A 12,171-nucleotide genomic window follows, 5' to 3' on the forward strand; every position below is an offset into this window, starting at 1 on the left:
GGGGGGGTGTACCTGGTAAAGATCGTTTTTGGCCTCTGTAGAAGCATTGAGACTGGATGGTTTTTGTGCCGTTGTCAGGTGGCTCGGAGACGTTCCAGGACAAGGTGTGCTTCTTCCAGAGGGAGCTCAGACACATCCACTCCAAGAGACCTCGCACCAAGACCTGCCTGAAGATCACACGCCACTGCATCCTGGACTCGGTGAGTGAACCCACCGTGTAACTACTCTCCGAGCCGCAGTGAGATTAAGAACTGCTCCTGCAGACTCGTAAGGTGATATTGAGTGTGAAAATGACAGTGTTTTAACATGTCTATCTCTCCCCAGTCTCTGAAATCCACCCGGAACTTCTCCGTGTCGGACTGGAGTAAGAACTTTGAGGTGGTGTTCCAGGATGAGGAAGGTAAGATCAGCAGATGACAGGCCAGTCAGCTGGTGTTGTGTGGGGAGGGCTGTTGAATGACGCAGTATATGTGTTGTGTGGGCCCCTAGCTCTGGACTGGGGAGGGCCGCGAAGGGAGTGGTTTGAGCTCGTCTGTAAGACCCTGTTTGACACCACCAATCAGCTGTTTACTCGCTTCAGTGACGACAACCAGGGCCTGGTAAGACCTCCCTTCTCACCAGCACAACTAGAACAATACGGCTACGGCCAGGATTCAGTGACCTAGTGCTGGGGTTAGCCAATAGGATAGTGAGGTACTGTGTCTGTCCGTCTATCTTCTCAGGTCCACCCCAACGCTGAGCGGCCGGTCCACCTGCGTCTGAAGATGTATGAGTTTGCGGGGCGCGTGGTGGGGAAGTGCCTGTACGAGTCAGCCCTGGGCGGGGCCTACAAGCAGCTGGTCCGCGCTCGCTTCACCCGCTCCTTCCTGGCCCAGCTCATCGGACTCAGGATGAACTACAAAGTATGTCCTCCGTCTCAGTCCCACATCCTCTGAGGACCTAGAGATGGACCTCTCTCCCAATGCTTACCTCTCTCCCAATGCTTACCTCTCTCCCAATGTTTACCTGTCTCCCTATGTTTACCTCTCTCCCAATGTTTACCTCTCTCCCAATGTTTACCTCTCTCCCAATGCTTACCTCTCTCCCAATGTTTACCTCTCTCCCAATGCCTACCTCTCTCCCAATGTTTACCTCTCTCCCAATGCCTACCTCTCTCCCAATGCTTACCTCTCTCCCAATGCCTACCTCTCTCCCAATGCTTACCTCTCTCCCAATGCTTACCTCTCTCCCAATGTTTACCTCTCTCCCAATGTTTACCTGTCCCCCAATGTTTACCTGTCTCCCAATGTTTACCTCTGTCCCAATGCTTACCTCTCTCCCAATGCCAACCTCTCTCCCAATGCTTACCTCTCTCCCAATGTTTACCTCTCTCCCAATGTTTACCTCTCTCCCAATGCTTACCTCTCTCCCAATTACCTCTCTCCCAATGCTTACCTCTCTCCCAATGTTTACCTCTCTCCCAATGTTTACCTCCCAATGTTCTCCTCCCAATGTTTACCTGTCCCCCAATGTTTACCTCTCTCCCAATGTTTACCTCTCTCCCAATGTTTACCTCTCTCCCAATTACCTCTCTCCCAATGTTTACCTCTCTCCCAATGCTTACCTCTCTCCCAATGCCTTACCTCTCTCCCAATGCTTACCTCTCTCCCAATGCTTACCTCCCTGTCCCAATGCTTACCTCTGTCCCTGCCTACCTCTCTCCCAATGCTTACCTCTCTCCCAATGCTTACCTCTGTCCCAATGCTTACCTCTGTCCCAATGCTTACCTCTGTCCCAATGCTTACCTCTCTCCCAATGTTTACCTCTCTCCCAATGTTTACCTCTCTCCCAATGTTTACCTCTCAATGCTTACTCTCTCCCAATGCTTACCTCTCTCCCAATGTTTACCTCTCTCCCAATGTTTACCTCTCTCCCAATGTTTACCTCTCTCCCAATGTTTACCTCTCTCCCAATGTTTACCTCTCTCCCAATGTTTACCTCTGTCCCAATGCTTACCTCTGTCCCAATGCTTACCTCTGTCCCAATGCTTACCTCTGTCCCAATGCTTACCTCTGTCCCAATGCTTACCTCTCTCCCAATGCTTACCTCTGTCCCAATGCCTACCTCTCTCCCAATGCTTATCTCTCTCCCAATGCTTACCTCTCTCCCAATGCTTACCTCTCTCCCAATGCTTACCTCTCTCCCAATGCTTACCTCTCTCCCAATGTTTACCTCTCTCCCAATGTTTACCTCTCTCCCAATGTTTACCTCTCTCCCAATGCCTACCTCTGTCCCAATGCCTACCTCTGTCCCAATGCCTACCTCTGTCCCAATGCTTACCTCTCTCCCAATGCTTACCTCTGTCCCAATGCCTACCTCTCTCCCAATGCTTACCTCTCTCCCAATGCCTACCTCTGTCCCAATGCTTACCTCTGTCCCAATACTTACCTCTGTCCCAATGCCTACCTCTGTCCCAATGCTTACCTCTCTCCCAATGTTTACCTCTCTCCCAATGTTTACCTCTCTCCCAATGTTTACCTCTCTCCCAATGTTTACCTCTCTCCCAATGTTTACCTCTCTCCCAATGTTTACCTCTCTCCCAATGCTTTGGCTGGTTAGAAAGGCGATCTGTTTATTTCATAGCGTATGAGGTGTATATTGTGGTGTTTGTAGAACATATTAAAGATCTCATCCTGCCGCTCTAAGTGGATAAGTCATCCTTGTTGTTTCACCGACACCTTTATTTTAAATCTATTTTCCTGTATTTGTATTTCATTTTCCACGGCAGTACTTTGAAACGGATGATCAGGAGTTCTACAAAACGAAAGTCTGCTTCATCCTAAACAATGATGTCAGTGAAATGGACCTGGTGTTTGCTGAGGAGAAGTACAAGTCAGGACAGCTGGAGAAGGTGACGAGGGAACCTTTCTGTTTGACATGACTTCCCTTATCCACCATGTCATCTCACAGAAAAAAGAAAGCACTAACAAAACAGAATAATTATTTCCTTGGCAGACTGCTTAGTACTCCTAGAAAGGCAGTGCGGGGTCTGTGTGTGGGTGTGTTGTCAGTCATGTCCTGAGCTCTGTTACTCTGTCACTCTTCAGGTGGTGGAGCTGATATCTGGAGGAGCTCAGATTGCTGTCAACAATGAGAACAAGATGCATTATCTGAACCTGCTGGCCCAGTACAGGCTCGCCAGTCAGGTGCGAGACGAGGTGGAGCACTTTCTCAAAGGTAGGGATACAAACACCCATATATTATGGAGCCATTTCACATTCACCCCTGTATCTAATCTGGAATGTCTATAAGGGGAGAGGCAACCAAGCTTTTGGCAATGAACTGTCTTGTGAATTGCAGGTTTGAATGAACTTGTTCCGGAGAACCTCCTGGCCATATTTGATGAGAATGAGCTGGAGGTATGTTGAATGAAACTCAAAGTGAAAAACAAACTGAGTTTGTCTCTAATTACATCCCCTATCAAACTTTCCAAGCTTGCATGCCGTGTCCTACTTTCTAAATCTCAGGCCTATGGCACTGTAATGTCTAAATGTCTGTTTGTCCCCAGCTGTTGATGTGCGGTACAGGGGACATCAATGTCCAGGACTTCAAGGCCCATGCTGTGGTCGTAGGAGGGTCGTGGCACTTCAGAGAGAAGGTGTGTGACACCACCTGGTCGGAGCCATAGTAGATGGTGAACGACACTGCTTTGCTACTGCGTTATATTGATTGAGATGTGTCAAACGTGTTAGTGTTGTGCACCATGCTGACTGTGTTGTGTTGTGCACCATGCTGACTGTGTTGTGTTGTGCACCATGCTGACTGTGTTGTGCACCATGCTGACTGTGTTGTGCACCATGCTGACTGTGTTGTGTTGTGCACCATGCTGACTGTGTTGTGTTGTGCACCATGCTGACTGTGTTGTTGTGCACCATGCTGACTGTGTTGTGCACCATGCTGCCTGTGTTGTGTTGTGCACCATGCTGACTGTGTTGTGTTGTGCACCATGCTGACTGTGTTGTTGTGCACCATGCTGACTGTGTTGTGTTGTGCACCATGCTGACTGTGTTGTTGTGCACCATGCTGACTGTGTTGTTGTGCACCATGCTGACTGTGTTGTGTTGTGCACCATGCTGACTGTGTTGTGTTGTGCACCATGCTGACTGTGTTGTTGTGCACCATGCTGACTGTGTTGTGCACCATGCTGCCTGTGTTGTGTTGTGCACCATGCTGCCTGTGTTGTGTTGTGCACCATGCTGACTGTGTTGTGTTGTGCACCATGCTGACTTTGTTGTTGTGCACCATGCTGACTGTGTTGTGTTGTGCACCATGCTGACTGTGTTGTTGTGCACCATGCTGACTGTGTTGTTGTGCACCATGCTGACTGTGTTGTGTTGTGCACCATGCTGACTGTGTTGTGTTGTGCACCATGCTGACTGTGTTGTTGTGCACCATGCTGACTGTGTTGTGCACCATGCTGACTGTGTTGTGCACCATGCTGTCTGTGTTGTGTTGTGCACCATGCTGACTGTGTTGTGTTGTGCACCATGCTGACTGTGTTGTTGTGCACCATGCTGACTGTGTTGTGCACCATGCTGCCTGTGTTGTGTTGTGCACCATGCTGACTGTGTTGTGTTGTGCACCATGCTGACTGTGTTGTTGTGCACCATGCTGACTGTGTTGTGCACCATGCTGACTGTGTTGTGCACCATGCTGACTGTGTTGTGTTGTGCACCATGCTGACTGTGTTGTGCACCATGCTGACTGTGTTGTGTTGTGCACCATGCTGACTGTGTTGTGTTGTGCACCATGCTGACTGTGTTGTTGTGCACCATGCTGACTGTGTTGTGCACCATGCTGCCTGTGTTGTGTTGTGCACCATGCTGCCTGTGTTGTGTTGTGCACCATGCTGACTGTGTTGTGTTGTGCACCATGCTGACTGTGTTGTTGTGCACCATGCTGACTGTGTTGTGTTGTGCACCATGCTGACTGTGTTGTTGTGCACCATGCTGACTGTGTTGTTGTGCACCATGCTGACTGTGTTGTGTTGTGCACCATGCTGACTGTGTTGTGTTGTGCACCATGCTGACTGTGTTGTTGTGCACCATGCTGACTGTGTTGTGCACCATGCTGCCTGTGTTGTGTTGTGCACCATGCTGACTGTGTTGTGTTGTGCACCATGCTGACTGTGTTGTTGTGCACCATGCTGACTGTGTTGTGCACCATGCTGACTGTGTTGTGCACCATGCTGACTGTGTTAGTGTTGTGCACCATGCTGACTGTGTTGTGTTGTGCACCATGCTGACTGTAATGTGCACCATGCTGACTGTGTTGTGCACCATGCTGACTGTGTTAGTGTTGTGCACCATGCTGACTGTGTTGTGTTGTGCACCATGCTGACTGTGTTGTTGTGCACCATGCTGACTGTGTTGTGCACCATGCTGACTGTGTTGTGCACCATGCTGACTGTGTTAGTGTTGTGCACCATGCTGACTGTGTTGTGTTGTGCACCATGCTGACTGTGATTGTGTTGTGCACCATGCTGACTGTGTTGTGTTGTGCACCATGCTGACTGTGTTAGTGTTGTGCACCATGCTGACTGTGTTAGTGTTGTGCACCATGCTGACTGTGTTGTGTTGTGCACCATGCTGACTGTGTTGTGTTGTGCACCATGCTGACTGTGTTGTTGTGCACCATGCTGACTGTGTTGTGCACCATGCTGACTGTGTTAGTGTTGTGCACCATGCTGACTGTGTTGTGTTGTGCACCATGCTGACTGTAATGTGCACCATGCTGACTGTGTTGTGCACCATGCTGACTGTGTTAGTGTTGTGCACCATGCTGACTGTGTTGTGTTGTGCACCATGCTGACTGTGTTGTTGTGCACCATGCTGACTGTGTTGTGCACCATGCTGACTGTGTTGTGCACCATGCTGACTGTGTTGTGCACCATGCTGACTGTGTTGTGTTGTGCACCATGCTGACTGTGTTGTGTTGTGCACCATGCTGACTGTGTTGTGTTGTGCACCATGCTGACTGTGTTAGTGTTGTGCACCATGCTGACTGTGTTAGTGTTGTGCACCATGCTGACTGTGTTGTGTTGTGCACCATGCTGACTGTGTTGTGTTGTGCACCATGCTGACTGTGTTGTGTTGTGCACCATGCTGACTGTGTTGTGCACCATGCTGACTGTGTTGTGCACCATGCTGACTGTGTTGTGTTGTGCACCATGCTGACTGTGTTGTGTTGTGCACCATGCTGACTGTGTTGTGCACCATGCTGACTGTGTTGTGTTGTGCACCATGCTGACTGTGTTGTGTTGTGCACCATGCTGACTGTGTTGTGTTGTGCACCATGCTGACTGTGTTGTGTTGTGCACCATGCTGACTGTGTTGTGTTGTGCACCATGCTGACTGTGTTGTGTTGTGCACCATGCTGACTGTGTTGTGTTGTGCACCATGCTGACTGTGTTGTGTTGTGCACCATGCTGACTGTGTTAGTGTTGTGCACCATGCTGACTGTGTTAGTGTTGTGCACCATGCTGACTGTGTTGTGTTGTGCACCATGCTGACTGTGTTGTGTTGTGCCCCATGCTGACTGTGTTGTGTTGTGCACCATGCTGACTGTGTTGTGCACCATGCTGACTGTGTTGTGCACCATGCTGACTGTGTTGTGTTGTGCACCATGCTGACTGTGTTGTGTTGTGCACCATGCTGACTGTGTTGTGTTGTGCACCATGCTGACTGTGTTGTGTTGTGCACCATGCTGACTGTGTTGTGTTGTGCACCATGCTGACTGTGTTGTGCACCATGCTGACTGTGTTGTGTTGTGCACCATGCTGACTGTGTTGTGTTGTGCACCATGCTGACTGTGTTGTGTTGTGCACCATGCTGACTGTGTTGTGTTGTGCACCATGCTGACTGTGTTGTGCACCATGCTGACTGTGTTGTGTTGTGCACCATGCTGACTGTGTTGTGCACCATGCTGACTGTGTTGTGTTGTGCACCATGCTGACTGTGTTGTGTTGTGCACCATGCTGACTGTGTTGTGCACCATGCTGACTGTGTTGTGCACCATGCTGACTGTGTTGTGCACCATGCTGACTGTGTTGTGCACCATGCTGACTGTGTTGTGTTGTGCACCATGCTGACTGTGTTGTGTTGTGCACCATGCTGACTGTGTTGTGCACCATGCTGACTGTGTTGTGCACCATGCTGACTGTGTTGTGCATCATGCTGACTGTGTTGTGCACCATGCTGACTGTGTTGTGTTGTGCACCATGCTGACTGTGTTGTGCACCATGCTGACTGTGTTGTGTTGTGCTAGGTGATGAAGTGGTTCTGGGCCGTGGTGTCCAGCTTCACCCAGGAGGAGTTGGCTCGCCTGCTGCAGTTCACCACCGGCTCCTCCCAGCTTCCCCCTGGGGGCTTCAACACCCTCTGCCCCTCATTCCAGATCATTGCTGCTCCCACACACAGCACCCTGCCCACCGCACACACCTGGTGAGTGGACGGACATGCACGCACCCTCACAAACACACACACACTCAGACACCGTATACACATACACATGCACTCTTACACATTCATATACATGTGCTATACAGTCGGTTTCAGCTCTTTACCTGAGTAAACAGACACACTACTTGTGACTGACTATCTGTGAATTCTTCTCTCTCTAGTTTTAACCAGCTTTGCCTCCCCACCTATGATTCCTATGAGGAGCTGCACAAGATGCTGAAGCTGGCCATCAGTGAGGGCAGTGAGGGCTTCGGCATGCTCTGAGTGGCCCTATCCCTGGAGCTCACCCCCAGACTCTGAGTGGCCCTATCCCTGGAGCTCACCCCCAGACTCTGGTCACACTGTGGTCCTGCTCATACAGCAGTGGGGTACCAAGGACACCAGCGCCAACCAGGCCCCTGGTACGCCTGTTACTCGCTCCATCCGCTTTGGACAATGGACATCCCTCCTCGACTCACACGGGCTACCCATGATCCTCTTTCAGCGGTAGAGGGCATTAAAGGAATTCCACAGGAAGTCCAGTAGGCTCTGGGACGTCGTCAGGTGTCTGCACTATGTGTATATACTGTACAATGTTTGCTTTTCTAATGAAGAACATGACCTAGTGTTAGAAAAGGCTGGGTAGTTTTATTCTAGATGTTAGAGTTGTTTAATTTGACGTTTTTGAGACAGAATTTAGAGCTAGTTAAAGAGCCTAGTGAGCTTGGTGTTGTTTTGGTTTTTTACATTTTATTTAGGAAAAAAGCTGAGGAAGATTTAAATGCAAAAGCAGCCTACACAAAGTGTGGAGAAGCTGCACACCCCATAGCACTTTGGCCTTACCTGATCAGGGAAGGATGTGTGTGTATATACTGCGAAAAGTATGAAAATGTATGTACTCATACTTTAAGTCGCTCTGCTAAATGATTCAAATGTCAAATGTATATACAGTATATATTATATCACTCTTTCATTTCAATATGTGTACATGCATGTTAATAAAAGGTTGTCATAGCAACAGTTCAGACATATTTTCAGACAGAAGGGACGAAAGGTACTTGATAGATCTTTGAGGTCATACTTTTTTATTGGTGGGAGTTTAACACATTACAGCTGATTTCATGTATTTTTTAGTTATCATCGTTTCACATCCACAATTGACTTCAGTTTACAAATACATGGGTTTTCAAAAGAACAAACCGTTTGCTACCCCATGTCAGTGTGTCTGTTTTAACTTCTGGACTGATTTATGTTGTTTTCACCCATACCGTTGATGACAATGCTATTTGTCTTGAGCCGTAACAGTTTTTTGTTTTAAAACCTGCCTTATTCAAGCCCTTTGCCTCTGACATAATCTGGAGAAGTGTGTAGTTAAACGAAGCCTAGACTAGCAAAAGTATGACAACAGGGATATTACTGTTGGTAGTTTTTGCAGTGGAAGTTTGACATGGGAATATCAATTGGATGTTAACATGTGAAGAGATCGGAACTCAAGGTTATCTTGATAGCTGTCATGTCTTGTGCTCTTGACTGTTGGTTTTCATTCACCGCCTTGTCTGGGTTTACCTCCGAATCTCATCTATGCATCCCCTGTGTGTGTGTCCCTGCCCATGGTTGTGTGATCTCAGCTGCCTCCTCTCCAACTACTACCCATAGTGTGCTGTCTCTGACTCCTACAACTCGGTAGATAAGCCACCTGAGTAAGGGATACTGAGACAGGAAACACAAGATGAATATTTCTTCAGGATTGGAAAAAATATTTGGTTTAAAATATACTAACTATCAAAAGTAAATGTAATTGCTAAAATATACTTAAGTGTCAAAAGTAAAAGTGTAAATCATTTCAAATGAAGGTAACAAGATGGCACCATTTTCTAGTTGTTTTCTTTATTTAGGCATGGCCAGGGTCACACTCCAACATTCAGACATCATTTACAAACTAAGCCTGTGTGTTTAGTGAGTCCACCAGATCAGAGGCAGTGGGGATGACCAGGGATGTTCAATGGATAAGTGTGTGAATTGGACCATTTTCATACCCTGCTAAGCATTCAAAACGTAACAAGTACTTTTGTGTGTCAAGGTAAATGTATGGAGTAAAAAGTACAATATTTTCTTAAACAATGTAGTGAAGTAAAAGTAGTCAAACATATAAATAGTAAAGTACAGATACCCCATATTGCAGTGTGCAGCTACCCACATGTACAGGCTATTTAGGAAAGCCAACATCTAGAACATAGCACGGTAGCCTAAAGCAGACACATTCTTATGCAATATTATTGTATTTTTTGTATTCACCTGAATCTTTAGCCTCACAACTTACCACAAATGCAAACCCATTGTTATTCAACTCTCCTAATTAAACATCACCTCACTCTTGTTGGAACAGGATACACATATCACTTCCCAAGCTCCTCGTACTAACAGAATAACTTTACCTTATTGGGAACCTCTTAAGGGTGCTGGGTTTTTGTTATTGCTGCTGGGGTTGACTGCACACACCTCCCAGTCACTCAGAATTTCTCTTTTGAGACACAGCGAGCTTTCATCCTCCACCATGATTTGCCTAGGGCAAAGTCTTAAAGGGATACTTCTGGATTTTGGCAATGAGGCTACTTGTCTACTTTCCCAGAGTCAGATGAACTCGTGGATACCATTTGTATGTTTCTGTGTCCTGTTAGAAGTAGTTTCCCGATGCTAACTAGCGTCAGTGCAATGACTGAAAGTCTATGGCTATTGAAATGGTAGACTAATCAGATGAGCTAGTCAACTAAAATGGTAGCTGCTGTCAGACACAAGACTTGGCAGAAGTAGCATTGCATTGTACTATAGGAATCGAGATATTAAATATTCTTATAGAAACCATGTGCATTTACAAAAGTGTAAATAGTTGAAATGCAGTTCAGATTTTTTTTTTAAATGAAGATGTGAAAAGAAACGACAGCTGTGATTTTAAAGTTATTGTTCAGATAGTGTTTCACTCATAAGCAGGTCCTGCTCTCAGTGTTTAAGATTCCAGCTCAAGTGATGGGGAAAGCTCAGTGGTTGGTGTGGTTTGGTTTTGGATCGATGTACATATTGTGACATAGTTGCTTACAGCTTGGAGGTGGGAATTTTTTATGTGTCAAATAAATGACAACACTGTGGGCTGATGGATGTCAGGGTTCCTGCTCTGCAGTCCCTTTATTGTTCATGGAATTAAAACGTGATGGAGATTATTACATTTTGTGTCAATTTGTCTTTGTTTAAGGAGGCTGAGATTTGCTGGTGACTGTTTCAAGGATTCCTAGTTGGACACAAGCAGAAGACCACATTTAAACTCAGCAAAAAAAGAAACGTCCCTTTTTCAGGACCCTGTATTTAAAAGATAATTGGTAAAAATCCAAATAACTTCCCAGATTTTCATTGTAAAGTATTTAAACACTTTTTCCCATGCTTGTTCAATGAACCATGAACAATTAATGAACATGCACCTGTAGAACGGTCATTAAGACACTAACAGTAGGCAATTAAGGTCACGGTCATGAAAACTTAAGACACTAAAGAGGCCTTTCTATTGACTCTGAAAAACACCAAAAGAAAGATGCCCAGGGACCCTGCTCATCTGCACGAAAGTGCCTTAGGCATGTTGCAAGGTGGCATGAGGACTGCAGATGTGGCCAGGGCAATACATTTCAATGTCCGTACTGTGAGACGCCTAAGACACCGCTACAGGGAGACAGGACAGACAGCTGATCGTCCTCGCAGTGGCAAACCACTTGTAACAACACCTGCACAGGATCGATACATCCGAACATCACACCTGTGGGACAGGCACAGGATGGTAACAACAACTGCCCGAGTTACACCAGGAACACACAATCCCTCCATCAGTGCTCAGACTGTCTGCAATAGGCTGAGAGAGGCTGGACTGAGGGCTTGTAGGCCTATTGTAAGGCTGGTCCTCACCAGACATCACCGCAACAATGTCGCCTATGGGCACAAACCCACCGTCGCTGGACCAGACAGGACTGGTAAAAAGAGCTTTTCACTGACAAGTTGCGGTTTTGTCTCACCAGGGGTGATAGTCGGATTTGTGTTTATCGTCGAAGGAATGAGCGTTACACTAAGGCCTGTACTCTGGAGCGGGATCGATTTGGAGGTGGAGGGTCCGTCATGGTCTGGGGCAGTGTGTCACAGCATCATCGGACTGAGCTTATTGTCATTGCAGGCAATCTCAATGCTGTGCGTTACAGGGAAGATATCCTCCTCCCTCATGTGGTACCCTTCCTGCAGGCTCATCCTGACAGAACCCTCCAGCATGACAACAAGCCATACTGCTTGTTCTGTGCGTGATTTCCTGCAAGACAGGAATGTCAGTGTTCTGCCATGGCCAGCAAAGAGCTTGGATCTCAATCCCATTGAGCACGTCTGGGACCTGTTGGATCAGAGGGTGAGGGCTAGGGCCATTGCCCCCCATAAATGTTCGGGAACTTGCAGGTGCCTTGGTGGAAGAGTGGGGTAACATCTCATAGCAACAACTGGCAAATCTGGTGCAGTCCATGAGGAGGAGATGCACTGCAGTACTTAATGCAGCTGGTGGCCACACCAGATACTGACTGTTACTTTTAATTTTGACCCCCCCCCCCCCCCCCCCTTTGTTCAGGGACACATTATTCCATTTATTTTAGTCACATGTCTGTGGAACTTGTTCAGT

The 12,171-nt window shown here is 47.3% G+C and overlaps 1 protein-coding gene across 4 annotated transcripts in view; it reads left to right on the forward strand.

Moving 5' to 3' along the window:
* Window positions 1-10,698, forward strand: part of LOC115146788 (apoptosis-resistant E3 ubiquitin protein ligase 1-like) — a 42,788-nt gene extending 32,090 nt beyond the window's left edge. For all 4 annotated transcript variants that reach the window (XM_065004233.1, XM_065004235.1, XM_065004234.1 and 1 more), the window contains 10 exons: window positions 79-200; window positions 325-400; window positions 490-599; window positions 723-902; window positions 2,768-2,890; window positions 3,087-3,216; window positions 3,340-3,398; window positions 3,548-3,637; window positions 7,306-7,481; window positions 7,661-10,698. In XM_065004233.1, coding sequence (XP_064860305.1) covers window positions 79-200; window positions 325-400; window positions 490-599; window positions 723-902; window positions 2,768-2,890; window positions 3,087-3,216; window positions 3,340-3,398; window positions 3,548-3,637; window positions 7,306-7,481; window positions 7,661-7,763 — 1,169 coding nt within the window. In that variant the 3' untranslated portion in view covers window positions 7,764-10,698. The remainder of the gene's footprint in view (window positions 1-78; window positions 201-324; window positions 401-489; window positions 600-722; window positions 903-2,767; window positions 2,891-3,086; window positions 3,217-3,339; window positions 3,399-3,547; window positions 3,638-7,305; window positions 7,482-7,660) is intronic.
* Window positions 10,699-12,171: the final 1,473 nt, after the last annotated feature.

The sequence above is a fragment of the Oncorhynchus nerka genome, linkage group LG18, assembly GCF_034236695.1.
Source record: "Oncorhynchus nerka isolate Pitt River linkage group LG18, Oner_Uvic_2.0, whole genome shotgun sequence".
NCBI classification, from domain to species: domain Eukaryota; kingdom Metazoa; phylum Chordata; class Actinopteri; order Salmoniformes; family Salmonidae; genus Oncorhynchus; species Oncorhynchus nerka.